The sequence below is a fragment of the Falco cherrug genome, chromosome 9 (genome assembly GCF_023634085.1).
Source record: "Falco cherrug isolate bFalChe1 chromosome 9, bFalChe1.pri, whole genome shotgun sequence".
Taxonomy (NCBI): Eukaryota; Metazoa; Chordata; class Aves; order Falconiformes; family Falconidae; genus Falco; species Falco cherrug.
The window spans coordinates 22737889-22765108 of NC_073705.1; the positions used below are offsets into that span (position 1 = coordinate 22737889).

The 27220-nt window shown below is 44.6% G+C and overlaps 2 protein-coding genes across 4 annotated transcripts in view; one reads left to right on the top strand and one right to left on the bottom strand.

The window, feature by feature from the left end:
* The window catches only part of NRAP (nebulin related anchoring protein), a 53675-nt gene extending 50734 nt beyond the window's left edge, over positions 1-2941 (top strand). Inside the window, exons 40-41 of the mRNA XM_005443876.3 lie at positions 135-281; positions 1540-2941. Coding sequence (XP_005443933.2) covers positions 135-281; positions 1540-1641 — 249 coding nt within the window. The 3' untranslated portion in view covers positions 1642-2941. The remainder of the gene's footprint in view (positions 1-134; positions 282-1539) is intronic.
* HABP2 (hyaluronan binding protein 2) lies at positions 1-24872 on the bottom strand. Of its 3 annotated transcripts, none has more exons than XM_027812191.2 (14): positions 24718-24872; positions 16356-16390; positions 11166-11302; positions 9973-10080; positions 9446-9562; positions 8960-9079; positions 8091-8262; positions 7569-7663; positions 7193-7439; positions 6188-6330; positions 5708-5842; positions 4053-4198; positions 2952-3152; positions 1-1599 (listed from the first exon to the last, which is right to left on the bottom strand). In XM_027812191.2, exons 1-13 carry the CDS (start codon positions 24784-24786, stop codon positions 2976-2978), a joined length of 1701 nt encoding a protein of 566 aa, XP_027667992.1. In that variant the 5' UTR covers positions 24787-24872; the 3' UTR covers positions 1-1599; positions 2952-2975. The 3 variants fall into 3 exon arrangements, with proteins under 3 accessions (XP_027667992.1, XP_027667993.1, XP_027667994.1); XM_027812192.2 differs by having other exon boundaries at positions 11166-11294; positions 16354-16390; XM_027812193.2 differs by lacking the exons at positions 16356-16390; positions 24718-24872 and adding an exon at positions 12175-12321 and having other exon boundaries at positions 11166-11294.
* Positions 24873-27220: the final 2348 nt, after the last annotated feature.

Here is a 27220-nt window from a genome sequence, read left to right on the forward strand (position 1 = left end):
TTTGCTGAAAAGGAATAATGTGTTTATTATTGACTCTGTTGCTCTTTATATGCTCTGTCTTGAATACCCAGGGCATGTGGTTTGATTGGAGACAAACAAAATAAGACACCCTGATGTATGTTTCGTTCTCTCAGGTAAAGTACAAGTCTGACTTGAACTGGCTCAGAGGCATTGGCTGGACTCCCCCAGGTTCTCACAAAGTCGAAATGGCAAGAAGAGCTGCTGAGCTGGCGTACATTCGGGAAATGGGATTGCAGTCTGCTCAGTATGGACCTGGAGTTGTAAGTAGAGTAAACTACTCTCACAGATCCCAGCAGCTCTGCTCTCTAGAAGGCAGGCAGGCACACATCCCATTTTTTTGAATGCTTTTGAATGCTCCCTGGAGTCTACAGTTCTTCTCATTATTTGAACAGAATATGCATACTTCCTTCACGAAGCTTTGTTGCTTTGTGTAAACCTTAATTTGAAGGAATTCAAGAGAATTCATCACTGTCATTGCTGACGAATTCCTGTAGGGACTAGGAAGTGCCATGGAATAGGATTTACTTATACTGTGGGATGTGTTTCACTTAACTCTTGAATGTTGTCAGATCAAAAGGTGTCCCGGTACGTCCATGGAAAGCAGAAGCAGAGGTGGAAGGGAATCCTTGTACAACTGCCATTCTCTTTTCCTAATTCCACTGAGACACCGTGTGCTGCCATGCAATCATGTGTTGCCCTGTAACCTCCACTCGCAGCTGTATTGACAGGCTTGATGTAGACTTCTAACAGCCTAATGTGTGCTGTGGGAGGCTTTTTGCACAGGGGGAATGATCCAGCCTCCTCCATCTCTGTCCAGCTCAAGATACAAGAAATTACAAGCTGGGATCTTCCAGGTTTTTCTTCTCCTTACCTCGACAGGGATGACTCCCAGTTCGCAGTGTCCCAGCACAAGAGAGCAGAAGTCCATGCCTTGTGGCCTCTACAGTTAAGAAGCGTTAAGTTACAATAGAAGAGAAGCTCTGCACTTGAAATGCTTGTTTCATTTAAGTTTTAACTTTGGCAACAAGTCAAACAATAATCCAGCCCAAGAGAAACAGGACATATCCATGGTTTATGTTCGCATCTGAAAAGTTACTCTGGAAATAAATTATAACTATGGTTGAGTAATGCAGGCAGTGGGGACTGCAGGCACTGTCTTCTTAAGCTCTAGGTATGATAATGATCTGATTGTCCAAGGGCAAGCTGCAGGTGTGCAATCCACCTGGAATTTGGGTATTTGCTGGCTTGCTTTTTATTTAGGGCTCAAATTAGGAATTAGGATGTGAACACATTCAGTCCTTTGATATGTATGGTACCTAACCTATGTGAACGGCTCCATTTTTTACACTTTTCCACCTCAGAGGTTCGCTCAGTGCAGGACAGTGATTTAGATTTTGCTCATTTGTTTGCCAGTTGTGATAATTTTTAATATGTAAGTATTTTTTATAGAATAGTTAAAACCTTCTTCTGTCCACTGGATGTCCTCATAATTTACATGGGTTGGGTTTGATTTTACAGGACCAATTGGAGGCAGAAGGATCTCGGCAGGTCACAGTCAACCCTGATGCTTCAGAAATTCTGCAAGTCAAGAGAAGGAAAATGCAGCTGTATCAGAAGTAAAGAAAAACATGACACAACACAAATAGATTTTCGTCTTGTCCTGAGAATCCTGTAGCTTTTCCGGAAGCATGATAGATGGCATCTAAAAACTTCTTGTTTTAAAAAGCAACCTCAACATTGCAAATTATAACTGATCATTTTATTTTTGTGCAGCTACTTGGTGATTTATCACTGTATGTATTACAGCATCTGATATTTATCTGTAGATATCTGTAGAAGCTGTAAATGAAACTAATACTAGGTGACTGGCAGGCTCAGCTTTGTACTACAGATGAATGAACCGGGTCGGTAGAATATAAAATAATTTGTAATGAATAAATTGGTTGAATTGTTGTGGTTATCGCAATAGGGGTAGCTATTGATAGATTAGGTAGCTGCTTGGAGAAGGTTGTAAACCCTGGAATTCAGATGCAAGGGACATCACTGTTTTAAGGAATTGGCTCTTCACAAACATATCTATTCTTTATACCCTGATTTAATACCAATCCCGTTTTTCAAGTTTCTGTGCAGACTAATTGAGCAAAAATTACACAATTTGACTTTTATGAAACACCAAGAACTATCCAATAGCTTCAGAGCCATACTTTTTTAATGGGATTTAATGCCCCCTAGGTCTCACCAGTATTGACGTTAGGCACATATATATCTTTGTAGATCTGGAGCATAAGGAGCTACCCTCTAATCAGGAATAAAGTAGATCATTCCAATATTATTTTGTTCCTTTTTCAATCTGGAATGCATCACTGATGGAATTTGTGGTTATTTACCCTACAGATGTGCTTTTAAAAATAATTCTCCTGCCTGATCCTCTCTCCTCAGATAATTGCAATGGCACAGTCTTGCAAACTTAGGCACATCATTTTTATGTATGTGAAAAATGGTACTGGCTTTAAGAGCACACACCAATAGTTTTAAGGTGTCAGGGTCCAATGACTACAGAAAAAACACACCTTAGACAGGTCATGTCTTCTTAGAGGGGAAGAGTAAATGGCTGGCAGCAGCTGAGCCTGCAGAATTTTCAGGGCTTGAAAAACAGAACTGGAAACATTGGCAACTGTGGCTCTGTTTGGTTTGGGGAAGAACTGGAGTTGGTTTACTTTCTGATCTGTTTTGCTGCCAAATGTGGGCTTATTTCAACCCCCCCCAAAAGAAAAACAGTCACTGACACACTGGCTAATGCTCTAAGGCTATTTTCAAGGTGGCGATGAAGGATGCCGCATGTAGGCCATCAGAAAATATTGGTAACATTATTGGTTGAAGAGGAGGTATTTGAGGAAATGATAAAAAACAAGCAAATTTCTCAAGCTTACCATTTGTTATTCCAAAGCTGTCTGCTAATGAGGTGACCTTGACTCAGACCGAATTTTGGATTTAATCCAACTGAGAAATGTTGTCACCTGGGTATAAACTCCTGGCTTGTTTTTTAACCCACATCCATCACCCCAGCTGACAAGGCCATATACATAGTAGGAGCCATTTTCTACGCAAGTTAGTGGGCCTCCGGAGTCTCCCTGATGAGAAAAAGCACACATGTATAAAAAACGTGAAGCAAAATGTTAACAAAAATAATAATGCTCCCCTCTCATCATATGGCTTTGAAGCTGTAATCATGGGGTTTTTTTCCTAGCGGATGTACCAACAGATGCTGCTCAGTCCCTGAGTAGGCTTGCAGTTCTGGAGACAGGTCAAATGATACCAGGGTTCTGGGATGTTAGTTTTTGTTTGTTCAAGTCTGTGATGTATATCTGACAAGGTCACGTGAAATTTCCCAGGCATGAAAGTACCAGGCATTCAGAGACTGAGTTAGAAAGGTAGAGATGTGATCCTTGGTGTAAATGAAAACACTTGCCTCCCACACCCCTCAAAATGACTTTATTGTGAGCTGGTTGGTCTCAGGTTTTTGTTTTATTGCTGTTTTCTATTGAAAAATGTGCTCACAGTGGTAGTTTGCACCTTAGGAATTGTTGTTCAAACACTTCCCCATCTTAAACAGTACAAATATGAGCTTGCTTCACATTTGCGCTAGCTGTAATGAAAAGAATTAACAACCCTGACTTTCCCTGCGAGTCGTAGCTCTGATAGTGAAAATCAGGTTAGAATTGGTGCTCGTGGCACAGGCCATAATAAAAAGAGAAAAGACAGGCAAGTTTTCAGGTTATTACAACAAACTGCCTCAGAAGCCAAACTTCCCAGGTGAGTCTCTAGCTTCCATCGATCTGCCTGTGGCTGACAGTGACAATATCAGCTCTAGGGGTATACACTTCAAACTGTGCTGAAGAAAGACGACGGGTGTTGAAATACACCGATGGGAGAAACAGACACATATGCAGCACTCTGCCAAAAGTATTACTCTGCACAGCCTGGTTATTTACGCAAAAAATTAGTGTTCAGATACAGAAAAAGCAACAGACCTGACAAGAATCAGCTCTGGGTCTCTGAAGATTTCCTGCACAAAACATGCTTTCATCCAGCACGTGATCATATGCTGTGGGTGAATTGCATTTCCTCTGTGAAATCAGCTTGACATTGGCATCTAACAGCTGACGGGATACTTCATCTATGGGATGTGCACCAAAAAAATGGAGTCAGCTTCCTCCCAATCCTGTTACATGTTGTCTTTGTTCAAAATATAAGCTTGCTTGCCATTTGGAGGGGAAGGGGGAAGGGCAGGGGGGATGCATGTGCTAGCCTGGGAAGAAAAGAATTATCTGTCTGAAATGATAAGGGTTAGAGTTGGAGCCTGGAAGCTTCACTCAGGACACCGAGTTGTTGCCTGAATAAAAGCAAAGTCAGGTATTCAGAACATGGCTCCGATCAGCTCTGTCTGCGTAATCCTGCTTTCCAAAGGTGCTGGTTGTCTGCAGCTCCCATGGGTCCCAATGGGACTTTGAGTTGCTCAGCACTTCTCAGACTGGTGCCATTAGATGTTTTAGTACGCAAGCTAATGAAATAGATGAAACCTGAAAATCATACAATATTTAAGGGCAATGATTAATTACAGTGAATCTAAAGACATAACTTGACATCTAAAGGCAATAGCCAGACCTTCAAAGCACTACATCTGTAGATAATTAAAGGTGGTTTATAAGTTTGGTTCTGCATGAGTTTCAGGAAATATTGCATTTCTGCAGTGATTTCCTGAAATGCTAATAGCTCTGCTCAAAGAAGGAGCCGTCTAGTTTGAACACATACAGGGTACTTGATATTCTTTGTTGGGTAAAAAAATAAAATCCCCCATACCCTTTTTAAGGGAGACTTTTTATTTGGAACTTTTAAAAAATGTCCATTAAATTCTGTTGGTGCATTCTGATCAAATGAACACACTTGTCTCTTGTGGACTTCAATGAGAGTTACATCAGAAGGGAGAATTTGGTCCTATGTATCATATGAGGCTGTATCAGTCACAAAGCACTAGGACACCTACTGCAGCCTCAGTGACACATTTTCCTTCTGCTGCTTTACAGCAACACATCAATCAGAACATGAGAAAATGCATTTTTCAGAAAATTGCCATTATCTTTTTTTAAGAATAGTAATTTCTCCCCTTAGGATTTACTGCGGGCAAGAAAGGTTTTGGACAGAGCTGGTTGAATTTTAAAAGCTTTGCATTTTTATTTTTTTTTTATTTTTCAGCGCATCTGAAGATCCAGATGCTGCTTCTGAAAAGCTTTATCTGACCCAATGGGCTGGAAATCCATGTGAAAATTCCTGTCTTTCTTGGTCCTGTCTTGAAACACACAAACTATACAAAAGCCTCTCTCTTGATACCTTCTTGCTTCTCTTGCTGGCTGCAGCTGAAACCATGACACGGTGTGTCAGATGGCAGGCAAAAAAAGATGCGTCAGGGATTTTTTCAGAATGCTGAAAGGTTTGGTTGCTCTAGCAGTTGGAAATTTCTGCTAATGAGTAATTTCTATGGCAGGGCTTTAGCCTTCCTTAGTTTTGAACTTCATGTCTTGGTCTCACTAAGTGCCTAGGTCCACGCTTGGGTCTGGCAATTGCTACTGAAAGCATCAGCCCACCTTGCCATGAAGTACCCACCAAAACCCAGCTAGCCCACAAATACCTGTCTCGGTTGCACCCCATCCAGAAATGAAGCAGTCAGTCCCAGCAGGAAAGAAGAAGTCAGGCAGGCACACTGTTTTCACATACTTTGTTTCCACTGCACAGTGACCATCAACTGGCTTCAATTTAAGTAGTGCTGGAAAGAAGATAAACAACACAAAGTGTCTGTAGCTAATTTTAATGCCTAGCCATCGTTACCAGTCTGTGGCACAACGATGGCAAAGCTGCACATACTTGATGTTCTGTTTGCACTACATGCCAGACCTATCCCTGTTGTTTTGCTCCTCCCACACAGTGACCTCTGCCTGCCCATCACGATCCACATCCCAAAGCTCCAAACGGGTTTAACCCACAATTTGGCCTCATTATTTCCAGAAGATGGTCTCAATGGGAATTTTACATTGACTTTAGCTGGAGAGAGGAGCGTCAAGCAACTGAGGCTGGAGGTGAACCACAGGAATATTCAACAGAAGCGATTTACCGATATCATTGTGTGGGATACCATCCTTCTCTTTGTATTTGGAATGTACAATGATCTTCTCCACATCAAATATTTGCTCTTGATGCTCTCTCTTCTTGAGGTTTTGCTTTCCAAGGACTACTTGGAGATTTTCTGCTGGTTGTCTGGGAAAAAAAAAAAAGTAAATTACATACAGACATTGTCTATCAGTGGTGGTGAAAACCTGCACCTTTAGTATCAGGAGGTCAAGATATTGCCCTCTGTCATAGAGCATGGCCACAAGATTTCCTGAGGTCATTACAGGAGGGCTTAGACAGGGAAGCAGTGGCATCAGACGATACATGTGCTCTTAACTTGTTGCAATCATGAAATAAAATGTTTTAAAGCCACATAAATATGGTTTCCTTTGCATTTTAGGGCAAAGTGGTAGTGTGCACACAGTCTATTACTGTGACCGTGATGATGAGCAGCAACACAGGGAGCCATGGGAGCACAAGTCCTTGCCACCGTCTGGGCATACTTAAAATCATGTGTTCTGGAATGATCTCCAGAGTGTAATTTACCAGTTTGAAAGGATGGTGGTTTCTAACCTGTTCAACAAAAATGTTGAAGGAAAAGTCATATTCTAAGCTCACTGGCACATGAACATAAATTTTTGGCTGTTCTGGGCATCTCAATTATAATGCAAATATATGATGTTGCTTATGGTAGGTATCCCAATCTCCCCTGAAGTTTTCATAGAGTCCTTCTTTCATACATTACAAAACCTTGTTACTTTCCTCCTTTTTTCCTCTTGCACAACTATTTTAGCTCATTTTAGAGTGTGTGTGTGTGTGTAAGTTTCATTTACTATTCCAGCAAGCACCATTTTCAAGTCTATATATATTTTCATGTATGCGTTCGTTTTTTCGCATACATATTTTTCTTTAATTTGATTCCCAACAATCATTTGGATTCCAAACCGTCTGTAATAACCATCCTGATTTTCATATGTTTATCCACACTAGGCACAGGACATGCACCTACTCAATGCAGTGCCCAGCAGTCAGGACCCAGCACGGTTTAATCAGCACTCCACCACAGAAATGTCTGTTCCTTTTTGAAGTCTTCATCTGCAGAGATGCCATCCAGGGATGTTTGCCAGCTGTAGTCTTAGCTCCACCATAGATTCTCTTGACAGTTCTTTGAATTTCTGGTTGTCCGCATATTTTGAACATTTCATTTGATCCAGGTGGGTCTGTTGGGCTGTCTGTTGGCCATGGGCTCTCTTCAGCTGCATTGGAAGAGACTGCAGATGTACAATGCAGACATAATATCAGACTGGAGGAGTTAAGTAATAGGGGGTCACCTGCTGCTCTGGACCACCTACACACTGCCAAGCAGCTCACTTCTAATTCTTTACCTGTTCCTGAGCAGGGTGAAATGTCACAGAAGTCCCATTCTACTTTGTGTTTTTTTCTGATGTAGCACCAGGGTTTTTCATCCTCATCGGGACTCCTGAAGGCAACGGTTAAGAGTGTCAGCCAGCAGGGATGGATAAATCTCCACAAAACCCGTGAAAGAGCTGAGATGCTTAGGGGAGCAGCCTCATGCTCCCATATGACAGCCAAACTTCCAAAGATATTCTTTCATAAGATTTGACAAAGAAGGTGCCTGAGATAAGAGAGTGGAGCTTCTGCCATTTTACTCTCCCCATACCTATTTTAACCTTAAGAAAAATGAAGAAGAGATTCAGGGAAATGAGGGCTGCTTCTGGAAGCCCCACATCAGTAGGGAATGTCCCTTTAACATCCTGGTTTTTCATGAACAAGCAGTGTCTAGAAAGATGTGAGGTCTTAACACCACCAGTTTGCCAAACTCATGAGCAGTTTGCTCTCAGTGCTCTCTGATACAGACCTTTATAGTTGCTTCACCAAAATGTTACCTGCAGAAGTTATGTTCACCGATGCCATAAGCGTCGGCGTCCTCCATAAAGGCATTAATAGTGTAGTCCAAGAGAAGATGGGAATTCCAGTGCAGGCAGGTCTTGCCATTCGCTGCTTGGTTCACTTTTCCTCTGTACTCAGAGGAGGCCTCTCCATAACAGTCATCCGGTCCTGGAGGAAGACAATGCCAATATGAAAATAACTGTTATGTTGTTCCTTGCCCAAAGTGTGTCCTCTTCCTTCCCTTCCTTGCCCTATGTTCACTTTACAGAGGATCATACTGGGTCATGTAATGATATCCCTTATCCTACATAGGCCAGAAACAAGGGTATTTGTATATGTATAAACAGCATCTGTCCGGCTTGAAGAGTGATTGACTTCAAATGCCTGAAACCTCTTTGCATGGTAGAGCCCCAGCAGCAAAGGGGTGTCTTAATGCCAAAGGAGAATCTCTCTGCCGGTGGCACAGCCAAGAATTGGTATCAGCAAGATCAGAGGGAGGTGGGCACAGAGCTGCTGTCATGCTAGGGCAGTGGATGTGCCGAAAGGAAGGCTGTGGGGTTGTGAACCTAACCTGTAGAGGTGGTGGAGGAAAAGTCACCTGCAATGTAGCAGTACATGGAGTCTGAAGTGCAATCAACTTTTAAAAGAGAAAGAAACAAATCCTTCTCATTGGAAACGTGTGGGATGTGTGCCCATGGTGGCTGCAGGAGTCAGCTTCTTCCTCCGACACTCTCCCCAAGGAGGCCGGTGCCCTGGGCGCAGTCAGGTGCCGGGACTGTATCAGCCAGCCTGGCTGCAGGGGGAAGCCAGACCCTGGCTGCCTGGAGGCTTCGCCCCCACCCTTCCCCCCAGCGCTGTGACATACCGATCTCACAGAATCTCCCTCGGAAAGGTTCAGGGCACTCGCAGGTGAATTTTGATCTGATTCTGTGCCGAATGCAGGTACCTCCGTTTTTGCAAGGATTTGGCCTGCACGGTGAAGATGCTGTCAACGTGGAAAACACAGAAGAGCCTTGTCACTCTGCTAAATGCTGTACAGCCACTCACACACCCGATGGAAGCCGGGCAGAGCTCCCACATAGCCTGTTGGCTTTGAGTTCTTATGAACTCGAAAAACGTTTAGCACTGGGGGGTTTACCGGTGACTGAACCACCACCCTGTAAGTCAAACGTGACTCCTCACTGACCAGCCCCGTGGACGGGAGCTGGAGCAGACTCAGGCTGGATGACCAGGGTGGAGGTTTCCCACCACTGACTGGCCATGGTGAGGACACATTCACCATGCTGTGTGTGTGTCCGTCGTCCCGTCCCCGCCCCCTCCCAGGTCACTCAGTGTCCTGCCGAGTGCTCACCTTGTCGGCAGTCCGGTGAGTTGTAGGGGTGGTTGCAGCTGCACTGAAAATAAGGTGGGGTTAATGTAATCAGGCAGTCCCCCCTGTGGCACCTCTTCTCCAAACACATGTTCTTCACTGTGGAAAACAGGGACATGAGGATCATGGGAAGACACGCTTTCTCCTGATGCTCCAAGGAGGCTTTAATTTAGCAAGCGTGGACTTGGGATTTCCCTTATTGTTCACAGTATCTACGGCAAAAAATCTACAGGATCGATGAGCAGCTCCCTGCTACTCACCTGGCAGGGGATAGAGGAAGGCTTTCTGCTCACCTGAAGCTCATTTTACTATATACTGCTTTAGACAGACCTTGGTCTGGACGCAGAGCTAAGTGTGAGACCTATGGACGTGACTGTGGTGGGCTGTCAGAACCTGCAGCCCAACCAGCAGTGGGTTTATAAAGCCCAGTGTTTGCTTCCATTGACAGAGCTGTAACAGCAATATTAGGGGCCAAAATAAGGAGTGTAAGTTAGCAAAAGAGTGTTCACCTTTCTCACATGTAGTCCCAGCATATGGCTCTGGGCAGAGGCAGCTGAAGCGGCTTCCTCTGTTCTCACACTCACCGTTGTTCTTGCAGGGGTTGGAGGAGCACGGGTCTGCCAGGGCAAGGATGGAAATTGTTTAGTTTGACTCAGCTTCTCCACCTCCATCACCTGCTTTTTCTTTTATTTTCTGACTGCAGAAGGCTGCCTTCCCAGGCACAGCATCCCATGTATCATGTGCCATGCTTCTGCATCAGCTCATCAGCCACAGGAGCAGCTATGAGTTGCTGCAGAGCGTATTGCAAGCCGTAACAGTTCATGGCTTCAGGTCTGCAGCTCCTCAGCTTCCTTTGCCACGTCTATGATGGAGTGGTAACGGGGCTAGTCCCTTCCTTTGCTCAGGGACAGATTTGCCTCTATGGCAAAATCTGAGGGCCAGAGCTGGCCCTGGGCATCCGCCTTCATGCACTTGGTGTGGAGGTGTCTGGATTTGGCATTGCCAATGGTTGCAATGCGGCACTAAAAGTCCTCTGGGTGGCTACTGCTCCAAGGGAGCAGGCACCTACTGAGAGTCACTTGAGTGCTGCTCCTTACACCACGCTCAACTTCTCCACTCCAGGCTGCCAGGAGCATTTGGTATTGGGGACAGCCATATACCAGCTCTTTCTTTGCACCAGGGGATAACCTAGGGGATGTTACAGGCAACTTCCCTGTCTCTCCTTTCATGTTCCCTGAGCAATCTCAAGGAGCCTTTCCTATTCTCCTGAAGTTTGGAAAAACAGAAAAAGAAAAGAAAAAACCCTGCAACTGAGAAAAGGAGGAAGAAAAAAAAAACCAAACACCAAACCTGCTCTACATTTCGTTCCCAGCATAAATACAGAACATATATCCCATGAAAACAGCAATTACATCTTACAGTGTCTATAGACAAATAAGCCTGTGCTTTTTTTTTTTTTTTGTAGTAGCAATCAGAAATATTCTGCATGATCAGAATCCATCCTGTGAAACCCGGAGATAAAACACAGGCTCCTTACAAGAGAAATACAAAGGAGAACACTGCAAACGATCCTCCTAACTCATCCCTTTGATGCAGGCATTTTGAGAGCAGGCTGGCAGCCGAGGCCTGCCATGCTCATGCTGCAAGCACAGGATTGGGATTTTACCCCTTCCTCTCCTCCCTGCCCACCCCTCAGAGGTACCTTTTTTAGTATCACTGTAGCCAAAAAATGACTCAAACCAGTCAGGGTCTTCTGAGAACTGCTGCTGGAGGAAGGGCTCCTGCTCTGGCTGCGTGTACTCATCGTAGTACTCGTACTCATCAGCCTCATCTGCGGCAAGGGGTGAGAAGAGGGTGGAAAAACAGAGGGATTACAACTGCTAGAAGGCGAGAAGGTGTGAAAGAAGTTATCCTCCAGGATGGACAGTCTTTTCCTCCTTCAGGTTGTTTAGGATGCCACTAGGTCTAAAGCTCATATCACCTTGAGGACCAAAGGTGCTGTCCAGCTCTTGCCTGCCGTGGGCAGAGCTCACCCAGCGCGGCCACCCCTGAGCTCCGCCGGCCCCAGCTCTGCCCTCGCCGCAGCTCCCACGGGGTGCTGGGGCCCTGGCTGCCCGGTCGATGGCAGCCGGGACCCCCAGAGGGGACACAGGCAGAGCCTCTGCAGGCAGGGGCATGTGCCCCCCGTGTGGCACCATGGCCAAGGAAGATGCTGATGGCTGTTACCTGCACAATGGGAAAAGGAGATTTAGACTCCTACAAGAAGCAGGGATTTTCTTTGTCCAGCTGTTTCGATCACCAGCATCACCGCTACTGCAGGGCAAGGCAAGACCCTCACCGGCACACAGGTGCCTGCTCCATGTCGGGACATGGAAACCCATTTTGAGGGAAATTGGAGGGGAGTGAGGGCCCAAGGCACCTGCCCCCCTACGTGACCCCCTGCCCACAAAACCCCTTTTGCGGAGCGAGGGCTCAGCGCATCAGACCTGTGCTGGAAGCCCGTCCCCCAGAGCCTGCAGCCCCCCAGCAGTCAGCGTCCTGCCCGGGAGCCCGGCGCAGGCGGCACCCGCAGCTGTGCCAGCCCGCGGTTCTGGGGGTCGGCTGATTAAAGTGGGCTGGCAGCTCCTTGCGTGGGTACGGCGGCTGACAGTGGAAGCCACTCCGCTGTTTCAAAGACAAACTATGGTAATGAGCAAAGCTATGCTACGTACAGAGACATTTTAAAAAGCTCTCCCCTAGGGCCGGACCGATGGCCCCATGGATAATGCTCTGCCTTGAACTGATTATCGACTGCATTATCTTAGTTTTCTCTCCTCATTCATTCGCTTGCAGCCTTTATCTTTATTCTTTCTTTGCTTCTGAAAAAAAAAAAAAAAGAATTTCCACTTTTGTACAATGGGTGTTTTATATTTCATATTAAAATAGAACCGTCTCTTTTTCTTCTTTTTTTTCCTACATGCCAACTCTCATTTCTCACCAAAAAAAAAAAAAAAAAAAAAAAAAAGAGGAAAGTTTCACCTCATTTATTGCTATGTCAAGTCAAGACTCCTTTTCCTCAGCTCATTATTTCCACAGGAGCTGAGTCTCGACAATGTGCAAGTGTTGCAGAAGTGTGTGCCTTGCTGAGGAACAGAAGGATCTCGCTGGAAGATAAGGACATTGTCTACAGTGAACAAAATTAAATTTAATGTGATGTAGTTAAGAAAGGAAAACAAAAAGAGGGTTTTGCCTGAAATGCAGCCTGCAAGCTCACTTTGTCAGAGGGGAGAATTTGCAAGCAGACTTGAGTTTGAGGGGATCATTTCAAGGAGTCTAGGTTTGTTTCCCCTGTTTATCTTCAAAATCTTAGTGGGGAATATTGGCTTTTATTCCACAGACGCTTTCAAGAAGTATTCTGAGGGATGGGGTAGCCTTTCTAACAGAAAAATATACTATATGCTAAAAGTTATGAAAGATGAACAGGGGAGTTATGGCTGCCAAAAGCAGACTGCAAACATGCCCAGCATGCTTTACAGGCTGGTGAGAACTGTCTTGAGTCAACAGAGGAAAAACAAGTGCTCTGAATGATCACAAAAAGCTGAGCCACTGTAGAAGCACCTACCATGGTTTTTAAGCCAACTGCTCAGTGTAACTATGGTGTTAAGAAATGAATATACTGTCACTTCATTTTGTAACATTGGCATCATTTCTTAGCAATGAATTGTTTATTAGCAACACTTAGGAAATTACTTGTTGACCCACCATTGACTATTTTAAGTGCATCTCTGCGGTAAAACCCAAGCTGGCCAAGATGCAATTCCTGTTTTGCAGGATATCTGCTTCTGGCAGCTCTGCAAAGTAGAGGAGGACAAATCCCCGTTTGCACTGACAGGGCAGATGACCCTTGGGAAGTTTTGGGACAAGCTAATGTATACCTCAGGCCAATTTGGCACCCAGCAGCCCTCAAGGAAGGCACTTGTGGGTGGCCAGGGCTAAGGTCATGCAGGTGACACTGAGCAACCCCCTCGTGGGCTGGTAATTACCATTAGAAGAAATTTTATGATCAAACCATGGAGTTAAGGGTGCATGTGGAATGGGCTGGGAAGACAACAGCAAACGCTTTTGGGTACCCTGTCTCACTGTGAGAGCAGTGGGAGTCAGGAAGCTGAGCTGCCTGGCCAGGAGTCCAGCCAAGGTGACGTGAACATGCAGCTGACGTGAGAAACCACCAGCGTCCCTGCCTTCTCCATCACCATCCCTCTTTATGAAACTGTGAAACAGGAATAGCTTCTATGGGTCACGTGAATGATGCTTCTATCTCCCAGCTACTCCATGTCCTCCCAAACTGCATGAAGCAGTGAGCAACAAAGAACAGAAAACCCCGACTTGGGTACATGACATCAAACTAAAAAATGTCTTCTTATTTATCATAGCTTCGACACTAAATAACTATTTGGCTTCCACATCTCTTATTTAAGAACTGCTCCCATTCCATTTTTTTAATTATTCATAACAAGCCATAGGTTTAGTAAAGCAAAAACAACACTATTTTTTATCTGAGCACATAATTAATGCACAAAGTCTGATATACTGGTTGATTTAAACATATTACTAAATCAGAGTGTTCGTTCTTTGTAAGTGCTGGAAAACCTTAACATGCTTAAAAAAGCAGTGATCTGACATTTGTCACTGAAAAGTGACTATTACATGAAATTAAATTAGACATCCTGCATGCAAATTTTCAAAGAATAACTTTCCTCTGTGTAGTACAAAAAAATCCCCCCATAATTGATAGGCAGAGATTGACTTTTAAAGCTTCAAATCAGCTTTGAGGTCTGGGTGATCTTTTAAACTACTCAAGCTTTCATCTGCAGTTTTTCACATTGCCAAGAGCTGTCAATCAAGCAATGGATTTCTGATCAATATCCCCTTGTTCATTAGCTTACACAGGCTCTCTGTTATGGAGAGAACAGATATCCCAACACCGGTAGTCACACTGTTTTCAAAACCTTCACTGGATCAAGTCATGACTAATGTTCCAAGTGAGAAAGTGATGCATTAGGATGCCATTGAGTGACCTGAATGGCCAGGTAACTTTGTTGGACTGCAGTTGTCAAGATGAGTGATGTGCAAAGTTAAAGCCTATTGCCAACACACATCAAGAGCACCAGAAAGGACCCAGCGTTTATTCAAGCTCTCTGAACCTCTGGGGATTGACTGAAATCTGGCCTCATTTAAGCAGGATGAGTTTTTCCACCACCTTTCTAAATACTTTTTGTCTCCAGCTCTGAGAATAATGTCATGTTATTTTGATGAGGCTGAAATCCTGACTGTATTTTAAATAATGAGATGTCCCCCATTTAGTTCTGCAGAGACAACCTCGCAGTATTTCCTCCTTTCCACGCGGGCTGTGGCTGGGAGTATCTGTGGCTTCAGATAGAAATTGCAAAAGAAGTGAGATCAGCTAACCACAAAGCCAGCGAGCCTTTCACAAAGTTTGGTGGCTGCTGCTTAAAAGCAGATTTACGGCACCTTTTCCTTGGAGGGACGGGTGCTGGGTGAAAGCGGGTGATGACAGCTGAAGGAGTGGGGACAGCTGGAGGGTGGGGAGTGGGAGAGTGCCGGGGCAGTGGATGCACAGAAGTAAGTACCAGAAAGCACAAAGGAGGGAATGAATTAAGAAATGGTGAAAGTGATACTCTACTATCAAAAGGCAAATCAACCAGTTTGCACAAGGCTTGTGCATAAAGCATGAAGCCGCACACTCAGCTCTGTGGCCAGATAATTGCAGAAGCCAAATACTGAGTTCAGATACACAAATAATTTGGAAATTTGTTTTCTGCACACATCTTGTTAGAAGAGCAGCATTGATTTGGGGAAAGAAGCAGTGCTTTATGAGCTACAAGCCTGCTGGGCTTGCAGGTTTGACCTGGAAGCCAAAATGCCACCGGAATGAACAGGAATGCAGATGAATAATGAGTGCATAGTAAAAGCCACACTTTTTTTGCAAGAAAATGAGCAAAATTAATGCAATACTTTTTTAGTTATAAATTACAAACTCATGTCTAAGAGTCACTGAAAACACTAAAAGGAGGAGCAGGGCATAAATACTAAACATCAATAAACCCATAATCTTCTATGTGAACCAAGCAGGCTGCGAAAGGATGTACAAATCCTCACACAATCTACACATCCTCACACAACATTCATCACAGCTTTTCCCTTATCAACATCTTGATGCTACATAGTCTTTAACAATTTTTTACTTGCGTGAGCTTGTAAACACTTTTTGAACGTTCTTTCACTTTGGACAAATCCTTGCAGAAATAAGTTCCACAGTCAGTTGTAAGCTGCAAGGGAAAGTTAGCCTTCGTTCATTCGACCTTCAATTTTCATGCACAACTGGACTCTTTATTTATCCTTCTGTGAGGTTTGCAGCCCAGCACCATGACCTGTCCTCCAGCCTGTGACTCACTGTGTCACCCATGGGTCCCCAAAGCTGGGTTGAGCACATGAAGCCACAGAGTGGCAGAAAAGTCTTGGCTTGGAAGAGAGCTGTGAGTTACAGGTGTGGTCTAGGAGTACCCCATGATCAGCTGCAAACTGGTGCTGCTGCACCTCTGTTTTGGGGTTCAGTGCGCCAGACATGCTCCTTGCTGGGACCCGACTCAGCGCTGCCTCCTGTACTGACATAGGGCACATGCGGGGGTCTGCAAGTGCTCACCGTATTACTTGTCCAAAGTCAAACTGACTTTCTACTTGATCACAAGCCTTATTACGAGCTCAGTAAACCTGTACATGGAGTTAATAAAATTCAGTACAGGGCACTAGCAAAGGCTTTTGATGGGCCAGGTTGCCAGCCTCTCAGTTTTGTATGCAGAAGTTAAAATGAAGAAATTGAAACCACTTACCGCGCAGCAGGTCAGCCAGGAAAGAGAAATGGGAAGCCTGCATGAGATAAAAAAGGGCAGAGAGTCAGTTTCTGGAAAAACAAAAGGCATCACGGAGCTCAGTGTGTGGCACAAAGTTTCTGTTTGCTGAACATCCAGATAAGCCTGTTACCCAGTTCGGAGCTAACTGGGTTGGATTTTAAGAGCTCTTTCAAAAGATTAACAGGATGTCTTAAAACACCCATCGCTTCCGACAACCTGCTTGGGAGCTCTGGCTTTTCTGAGCATCCAGCCTAAGCAGCTGGGCTGGTGTGCTTTGGGAGAAATCTGTCCTGAATGAGTTAAATCGCCTGTTTGCTTATTTATTAAGTGACCGAGCACTGACTGTTTGTCCAACTTCTCCGAGATACCGACAGAGGCCACGCTCCAGCCGGCTGCCAAAGCCGGAGGCTGGGACATGCTCGGGCAGGGCAGAGCGGAGGTCAGGCAGCGCAGCGCAGCCCGGGACCCTACACCTGGTGCGGCTGGTGGGATCTGGACCTCCAAGCTGGAAGGCTGTCAACAACCCTTGGATGGAGGAGAACATTTCTGGCACTTCCTGTGAGGAAATGCCATGTGTCTGACCTCTGACGTGGGGCTCCAGCCTTTCCTGTTTGGCTCATATCAAGGGCAAGCAACAAAAAGGAACAGAAGAAGGAAAACAGCTCTCAGCCTTTAAAGAGCGTGAGTGAGGTTTCTCTGAAAGGAGACACACTGACTCCATGCTGGGACGCATCCCCTGCGTGACGATTTCAGCTTGCTTTCCCTCTCGCTTTAAATCCCAGCTGCGGACAGGATTACCTGCCTGTGACAAGAATACATGTGCTAACAGTTGGTGGAAAGAAGGAAATTTGGAACTGCTATTCCTCATCCTTCACATGATTTGTCAGAGGAAAATGTGTTTCAAAATGACTTAACACACGTAATAGACAGCATACATGCACACACACTCACACAGGATTATTATGTGCACCTACACATTGCTACAGATACAGCCAACTGTAAACACTCACCCTGTTTAGTCGTGCATTATATATAGAAATGATATATAAAAGAGTAGCATTCTCAGCTAACACTGGTTGTGGCTAGGAACAAAAAGCAATGAATAAGAAACAACCCTCAAAAAAACCTCAGAACTCACACTTGTGAATATTAGCTGGAATATATAAATGAGTTTTTGCTTCAGGCACGTTTGCATCCCTCTTGTGTTTGAGCCAGGGAGAACAGACACACTCCAGCTCTCCCCTTCCCACTGACTCAAACTGAGTAAGAGCCCCTTTCCAGGTGCTCTTAAGTGAGCCACACACACACGCACACACACACACATACCCACACCCACCCCTAAATCCTTTGCAGCTGGAAGGACACACACGCTCACACAATTGCCCCTCCTGACTGAGTGCAGGGATGATGGTAAATGAGCAGGCTGTAAAAGCTCTGCCTTTGGTGCGTGTGTTTCTTGAGTGCAGGTACAGGCTTTGTCAGATCCTTTGCCAGACCACAATGGAGGCTGTATAAAGAAAAGGACTAATTGCTCCATTTACAATTACTGGTCATGTTCATCCATAAACACAGACCAAAACAAACCCTGCAAGTGTACTCCTTTCTTTTGGAGGAAAAGATGAAACAAAGAACATGGAAGCAGCAATGGGAGCAGCGTGAAGCAAGAAACGTTTTGTCTCCCTCCCCAGCTCTGTGGTGCTGTCTGCCTGATGGGGTTGGAAAGGGTTTGGAGGCAGAAGGGTCTGACTTCAGCCAGGTTGCTCCTGCGCTGGGGGCAGCCCTTGGCACCGCATGGGAATGCTGGAGGGCTTCAGCCCAGGCTGAGCGAGGTGCAGGACGTGACTACATCATGCTCTTTTGTGCCTCAGTTTCCCCCAGCTGTAGAGCAGAGGTGATAGTCTCACAGTGCCCAAGAGGATAGCTCATACACCAAGAGAAGAAGAAAGATGAGAGACCTAGCACTTTGCTATGCTACTTTCTTTTCCAGGTTATGCACCTGGCCCTCCCATCCAAGCGCTCCGGGGGCAGAGCTGACTACAAAAGTGCAGATACCCTAAAATCCCTCTTGCAATATACTGGTGCCCTAGAAACTGTGCAGCTTTCCAGTAGCATCCTTCAGAGCAGGCAGTGGCTTGTACTCTAGCATGGCTGAGTCCCACGTTTTAATTCCTGCTTTTGGATGAAAGCCTTTATCTGCTGCCACAGTACAAACGTCACTGGAAACAAAGCTCCTGGAGCACCTGGCACAGGGAGATCCAAGAGTCAAACCCAATCTTTACCATAAGGCTCCAGTGTCCCATTTTGTCCTGGAGCTTTTCGCCTCATCATGTACCTGTCACAAGCTGCAGCAGCAGAGCCACAGGGGACAAACTTCCTGTCAGAGCTGACCTCTCAGTGTGGAGGCTTTCATCCTCCCTTCTGGGGTCCACTGGACCACTCATCAGACCACACTGGTTGTGATGCATTTTCACCCCTGCTAACCAGCACAGGGCCAAATTTTAGCCCTTTGGCTCCCTGCATTGAAGCCTTCCATGGTGGCATGCAGCAAAGGAGGGAGAAGCGCTTGCCTCCTTCCCTCCAGCCTGCTTGAGCTTGCCCTTTCCTCCATGCCAGGAGGGGATGCAGGATGCAGGACGTGGGGTGCAAGGTGTGGGATGCGGGATGCAGGACGTGGGGTGCAAGGTGTGGGATGCGGGATGCAGGACGTGGGGTGCAAGGTGTGGGATGCGGGATGCAGGACGTAGGGTGCAAGGTGTGTCATGCGGGATGCAGAAGGAGGCTGTTAGGAGGGGCCACAGGCTGGGGGAGGCGGGGGGGTGTGGGGTGTCCAGGAGGGGTCTGCGGGGGGTCTGCAGGAGGAGGGGCTGCAGGGAGGGTGCAGGCAGGGGCAGTGAAGGCAGGGCCTCCTGCCTGCCGTGCCGTATTTGCTGATGGCCAGCAGAGGAGGATCTTGTCCTTCCGACGAGGTGCAATGCTGAACCCAGAGAGGAAGAGAGGAGCAGGATTCAAACAAAAGGAGGAGGGGGCCGGGGGGTGGGGGGGGGGCGGGGGGGGAGAGAAGAAATTAGGCTGCGGGGCTGGTTTCACCAAACATTCGCCTTACTGCAGCTCGACACCGATACTTTGTGTGCTCTCTCAAGAGGGAATAAAATCGCTGGATCCTATTCATAGCAGGTCCACAGAGACGGGGGACGAAGCTGGAAGAATTTGCAGAGAGCAATTTTAAATTTTATTACTTTAGGCTCATAAAAAAGAAACTCTACACACACAAAAAAAAAAAAAAAATCTGGGAGAGACATTTTATATGGGTACCGGTGCATTGCTGAATGTGAAGCCGAGTACATTTATAGGGCTCCTAGAAAAAATGGTGGAAAAATGGCTGAAATTCGAAATATCCTAATTTCACCTGACCTTTGTTGTTTGTTGTCATCATCGTAATGATTAGCACTTCACTAAAACTTTGTTTCTCCAAAGAACCATCAAAATTTTGCAAATTAGGCTTTGTACCAAGGTTGTACGCTGCAGATACATGATACTCTCCATTTTTCCATTTCAACTCCTCAAGGAAAGAGACTAATGAAATGTAATATATTTCAAACAGTAATGCCAGAATCATGCTTTCTTGGTCTCGGAACAGAATCCTACTGCTCTCTCTCAGACAAAAATGTCCAGTTAATCTCTGGCAATTCTTTCTGAATAAAGACAGGAAGATTTGACCCCAAATTCAAGGGAAATTATTTACAGCTGCCAAGGGCATTCTGCAGTTGAACTGTTTATTGTGCCTTTGGTACATTTGCTACCTTTTATTACAATCAAAATGAATAATTAAAACACAAAAGCAGGTGAAAAAAACAGGCAGCACAAAGGTGACAACCCAGGGTTAGGCTGTGAATCTACATATGTGCAAAACAGAAGTCATTCCAGAGAAAACAGTGTAGCTACTCAAGCTGGCACGACAGACTAGCAAAAGGGGTGAAAACTACCTCTGCAGATGTACACACTTTGCAACAAAGCACTACAGGAGTTCAAGCATTAAACTACGTTGGTAGGAATTGACGTGTTCCCTTAATTGCACTAAGTTGTGCAAATTCTCCTGCAACTTGTCAGAAAGTGGCCTCCACAGCAGAAAAACAAATATTACCCCTTTCATTTGCTCCTCTGTACAGTCACAGCTTTGCAGCTGAGAAGGAGGTGGGATGGGGATGAACTGGAGAACAAGCATGGATATTTGATCAACTTCCATCCACAACTGACATAAGGCGTGAAGGAGCCATGAGGGCAGACACAACTACTGCCTTTTCGTAGTGAACCCCTTGATCCCGCTGACAGCTCTCAGTGGGAACCTTTGTCTGGGCTTCTAGCCAAAGGAGGAGGGAATCGACAGTTCTGATGCTCTTACAATCGGCCAGATTTTTGCCTGCAACCATCTTGGGTAGTGACAGTCTTTGAACTTCAAGGGAAAGTGGCTTTTCCAGCAATGACATTGTATTTCTCAGCCAAGGCCACGGTTGCAGTATAATGAAAGCAGGGCATATTATCATCTGGAGCACACATGCAACACGTTGTATTTTTAGCCTGGGAAACCATCCTCTGAAAGGATTCCACCAAGACCTCTGAGGTCTTCACCTCTCTACTAGCAAGACACCTCCTGCCTCCACAGTGAACCGCAACGTGTGCCTCAGAGTGAATGACATGATCCTTATCGACTGGCCCCAAGGTACCCAGATAAGTTTACATCTAAAGTCTTTATTTTGCTGACTATTTAGTCGTGAACCTTTCCCATGGTAGCACCTGATACTAAACCCACAGGGATCCAGGAAAAAGCGAGAGCCCTCAGAGGTGCTGCTGAAACCAGCTTGGTTCTCTGCACAGGCGTTACCCGCTCCTGTTTTCCAAGAGATCAAAGTTTCCAAATTAATCTTTGCACTGTAAGAGATGGCCTGGTGGCAGCTGGCTGTTTTTAAAGTTGCTCGCTGGTGGATGAGGCGTGCTTGTGCTCCCAGGTGGAAAAAGGGGTCAGCCTTGCATGCCACAGCAAGGGGAAGCTACACAATCTGTTTCACGGGGGCTGCAGGAGCCGGCTCGTCACACTAACACAAGTGCGCTGCGCTATCAAACGCTTTCCCAGCCAGTGCCGGGCATGCAGGTTATCCTGCTAGACTTAAAGCTTATGCAAAGTCATTAAGTCCCTTTAGTTACACGGGATACCAACCTGCACGCTTCAGGGCATAAGCTGATTGCCTTGGGGGGTCAGCGAGGAACGCTTCCCTCTTGAGAGCACTTCGCTGGGGGGTGCTCCCAGGGCTTTGCTGCTTTCCTGCTGCGCCAGGCAAATTTAGGTGAGTGCTGCAGAAGGGCAATGCACCTGGCGGGCCACAGATCTGGAGGGACTTGACAACATTCACTTTATTTTGCAGTGATCGGTTGGCGACACAGTGGAGCATAAAGCCCTTGTGTCAGTGGTGCAGCACTGGACAGAGGGTGAGGGGAGCAGGAGTATTCGTTTACTACAAGAATAGATCCGTTGGTGGGTAGAAAAGGATGCCAGACAGAGCTGCCTTTGGGACACCCTAAAATATCGGTCTCCAAGCACCCGAGGCGAGGAAAGACCTGTACTACTGGTAGCAGTTTCCTACCTGCTATGGGCTGACTAGGAGACGGGCACCGATGATAAGTTTTCTTTGCAATTATTTGATCTTCATGTGATACTATAATCCTTCCCTTTCTGCTACTAAGCGCACTTGGTTATTGGAGTAGTCATGGCTAGTGACTTCAAAATACTCGCCATCACAACTAAGCAGACAGCCGTACCCTGAAATTCCTAAATATTCAGTGAAGAGCCACCTCTGCTGCTCTGCCCCCAGCATGTCTTCCCCTCTGCTGCCAGGGGTGTCAAGTTTGCAGGGAACCTTGATATGACAAAAATATCTGAACATCTGTTCATTTAAAAATCACTTTTTTTTTCCCCCTATAAGCATGTGCCCAAGCACTTTAGAGCATTGTTAAATGGGAGCTGCAGCCTGGTCTGTGAGCAGTTTCATCACTGGAGTGTTGTGGGATCCAACTCGGTCTTGTCCTGTTGCAGATTTCTCTAGCCCAACTCAGCACAACGTTTAAGCATACCATTTAAATCTATGTGTATTTCAGAAAAGTTGCTTCAATACAAGTCTGACTAAGGAGGGATACACAGCTGAATTGCACAACGTGCTGCAGCAGAGCTCTTTGGATTTCTCTTTGGCTACGTAAGGAATACTTAACAATACAATACCTTATGGCAGGCACATTTCTACTACAGTATCTTGCTGAGCAAGTGTAATTGAAAGTCAACACCCCCATCATACACCACCCCCCAACCTGAGAAGACCTGTCATGTCTGAAGACAACCTGTGGTATAGTTGCATCATGGATGCTAAAATAAAGGTCCAAATTTTGTTCTCACTTGCACCCATCATGCAGCTTGATGCCGTCTATGGAAATCGTTTGGATTCATGCAGGTGAAACCAGTTTCTTTTCAGGTAATAAAAAAGAACTGAATGGGAATTTTTGCCTTAGGGTCCTGTTCCAAATCTGCCAGATCCATGAATGTCTGAGTGCTTTCCCATTCTATTTTGACCAACTCGATATGAGCTACTGCTTAAATCTGCATTTGACTTCTGCTGTGTATCTCCAAAAATATTTATTAATCAGAGTGTCACTTATAAAAACTCCTAAAACCATGCTTGAATAAAAATGAGAATTATGAAGGTAGATAGTTTTGGGAAAGGATGGAAATAGGAATTTAAGGGTCTTTTCCATGGTTTCAGCAAAGTGAAAAATCTCCTAATTTTTCATTCAAACTATATTGGTGTAACTTTTTCTTTGGAACAAATCATTAAGGCAAAAATGTCCTCTCATAACATGTTTGTCATGCAATGGTCACATCATGGCCACTCATTCCCCTCTTTTTTTTCTGGGATCCATGCCAAGTGCTAAGCCAGAAAACCTTGTTATATTAATTATGAAGAAAAAACATGTTTTATTAAAAACTAGCCTGCTGAATATTCTGTCGTGCTGCTTTTCAGTGACAGCAGAATTGCTTTTGCATTTTAGCAGTGTTAATGAATTTTCAGGGGTGGGGAGAGTTATGCACTACATTTTCCACAGCAATATTTGAGTGAAGTCAGATTAGGATTGTCAAAGCTAATGAATCAATCTAACGCTTAGGACGAGTTAGGAAAAATCTGTGCAAGAATTCGTGTTGTCTAAGACTGCACCTACGTCTTCCTCATTGAGTATGAATTAACACAACCAATTCATTATGAGCTTATTTATATTAGATTGCGTTCCCACAATGTCTGTAAAACTGGCATTGAACAACCCCAGAGCTGATCCCCTCAGTAAGCGGCCACATGTACTGGTGGATCAAGTGTGCCATACCCACTGCTGTCAGAGGATAGATAGCTCTGATGATACACTAATTAACAAATACCTATTGTGTCGCAAAAATCACCGGTTGCAAATTCACTGAGCTCTTCAAAAAGATCTATAACCTATTAAATCTCCTCACTATATATTTTTCCCAAAGGACTCAATTTAAACGTGTCAACATCTGAAATTTTGCAACGCATGTCAGTAAATAAGAACCTGCACACACAGGAACATCATTAGGAAAGCAGGGGTTTGAAAGAACTTTGAATTCCTTCATGAGAAAATCTACTTGCTTGCAATGCTTAGAGGAACAGAAAAAATGTTTTTTAAACCAACTTTTAACTTTGCTTTGGTTACGAGTCACTCTTTCAGTCTTCTTTAAAGAGATGAATAGGTTTGGGAAAGTCTATCAAGCTCTGCCGGAGCAGGGCTCTGGCCATCTCTAGCTGTGTTGAATATTTTGCCATTAACCTTCCTTCCATGTTGGTGCTGATGACAATTCAGCCATCCAAAACACACGGCTGGGCTAAATTTTACCTCTGACAAAAGATGGTGCCAAATTGCCAAGCCAGTGCATACCCTGACCTGTTTAGTCGGGTACCTAGTCCCTTCAGCATGAAGATGAGCTGCTCATGCTGCATCCCAGTGGTGTGTGGGGTCTCCCAGTGCCCAGGGCCAGGGGAGCGACTGCCCTCCCCAGCGCACACCCTGGGACGCAGGGTGGTCACCCAGTGCACCCAGACAGGTCGTTCCTTGTCGCTGTAGGTATCTGCTCCAAAACCCCCACAGGGCTTCCCTCTTACGCAGCATTTACTTGAGCACCTCAGTGTCCTGAAATGTGAATACTTGGCTAAATGCTCCTCCGGCTGCCCGGGAAGGGCTCGGCAAGGAGCAGAGCTGGCAATGGCAAGAACAGCAATATAAAAACATACTCACGCACAAATGTGTGTTCCCTAGGAGAATGACCAGTGGAAGAACCTGAAGGGTAAAAGCACTGTTGACCATCCTTATGCTCGTTTTTTCTTGAAATTAGCTTTTTCTTCTTGCCTACGTTTTTTCAGATAAGCCACAATCATTCGAGGGTGAGCTAATGCAGTGCAAATAATTAACCGTGCTTCAAATATTGTTTAATGTTCAACAGATTGCCCTGATCAAGTAAATGCATCCTGTCCAGATAATCACTGCATTCACTGCTGGTAGATGTTCCAAATCAGTATCAAAGATGGGAACAGTATAAATTAACAATGAAACAAAGTATTTTTCTTATATTACAGTTATTTTTAAACTATTATTGTCCATTGAAAAAAGTATGAATCAGACTTACTTCTTTTCCCTCCACCTGGAAAAATAGTGACATCTAGTTATAAAATATAAGATTTTTAAAAACATGAAAGTGTGCTTTCTATTATTTTCTAAATTTCAGAAATCAAGGTTCATGATCTCAAGCATTTGTCCACAAATATGAGAACCTGGCATCTTTTTTTTAAAATAAAAATTGAACTTCTTGAATAATCTGGACTCCAGAAGCTGAAGCATCTGTAACAACAGTAGCGACTGAGAAAATCACATTATTGTTGCAAGTATAAATAACCCTCTATTACGGAAATGCTGACAAACTTTTATTGAACAGATTTTGTTGATGTTACATCTTATAAAAACAAATTAAAAGATGTATTTTTTCTCCCAGATAGATCAGACCCTGAGTAGGGGGAAGGAAAAGGGTTATAGAAATACAGTGTTTTCACATCACAGCCCAAATTCAGAAAGAAGTCCCTAGCAATATGTTTTCTGTATGGTTGTAGAACAGTTATAATAGGGTAGTGCTAAGCACATTACACAACACCAGGTAAAAAATGGATATGGTTGTCTGCTCAGGAGGACCTGAATAGTGTATAGTAAATAAAATGGATGGATGGGGTTTCCACATGCATAAATTTGAGGAAGAAAACAGTGAAATCACAAGGGCCTCATCATTTCCCATCCTGAATGGGATTTTCAGGTGAAAAAGGTGTGAGCACTTGATTACAGACTCCGTAACAAGTGCTGAAATTGGGATTTTGGGGAACCTTATTTCTGATGATTCCTCACTTTGGAGCCTGACTGTCCTGAAGAAGATTTCATAAATCAAAAAATACACAAATAATTTAGGTATGTTAATTATACCACATGTGCATAATTTAAGCAGGTGTCTACAAGCAAAACGTGTTTGAGATTTACTATGTTGGTGGCCACACATAGAAGTTTAAGAGATTGAGATTCTTTCACTAGTTAGAAAGACAGCAAGATAAAAGGAGTTAGATAACGCATGACTTTATGTAATGTGTCCTTGAGTAAGCTGATTTGCACTGAATTTTAATAGAGGCCTGATTCATCAAATCTCAAACAGAATTAAGGTATGGACTGGATCCTAATAACATCATGCTTTATATCCATGAAAGATAAATTAAAGGATGCAAAACTGCTATTGACAAACATTGATTATATGTACTTTGATGGACTTTGAAGTTGTGCCAGATGCGTCTTGTCAGCCTCCAAAGTTTTCTTTTAAATCTCATTGCATAAGGCTTTTACTTTTTAATTATTTTTTTCCTTCAGCCTCTTTGATCAAGAAAAAATGTAGCTCATATTTGCGTGATGCTATTTCCTATGCATTTTATTTAGATAAGCCCTTGTGCACAGCTCATGATATGTAAAAAAAGTTACATGGCAAATAGTCATCTTAGCCTGTTATCCTGGGTGCTATTTAACACTTCACTGACCTTCTCAAGCTGCTGAGAGAAATCTTGCCATGTGCAGAGGGCCAGCACAACACTCATATCTTTTTGTGCCACATAAATCTGCAGAATAAGACACAAGCGACAAGGTTGCCGATCTCTTTGCTCCCAGGAGAGTTTTCACTGTTGAGAATGTTTTATGGATCCATCTCATGCTGTCCCGCTGTCTGTGGCCAAGTGGTCCTCATGTCAGACCCTATGGAAAGGCAAAGCTGTTTGCAGCTTCTGCTGATTTTAGAAGATGGAATAAAGTTTAAGCATGTGAAACTCTTTCTTCCTCTTTCCTATGTGTGGAAAAGTCTTGTCAGTAGGGAGCTTCAAGAAACTGAAAAGAAGCTTTGGAGCCATTTTGATTCTTAGAAGTTGTGAGCCCACATACACCATCTTGCTTTCCCCGTCCATCAGGGTATGGCCATCCCTTTCATGGCACAGAAGTACATAAAGTATGTTGCCGTGTGTGGCAAAAGGCTTCAAAGGTGGTGCTGGTTTTGGATTCAGATGATCTTGTTTTGGGAATGGACCCATTCCCTACATCTCCAAGGCCATCTTAGTGATGATCAGATGCTCATCAGATATGAGGCACTTTTCTGTGACAGTCTAGGTGTCTTCAAACAATAAATATGGACAAAAAATTAGATGAGAACCATCCAATCTTTTTTAAATTA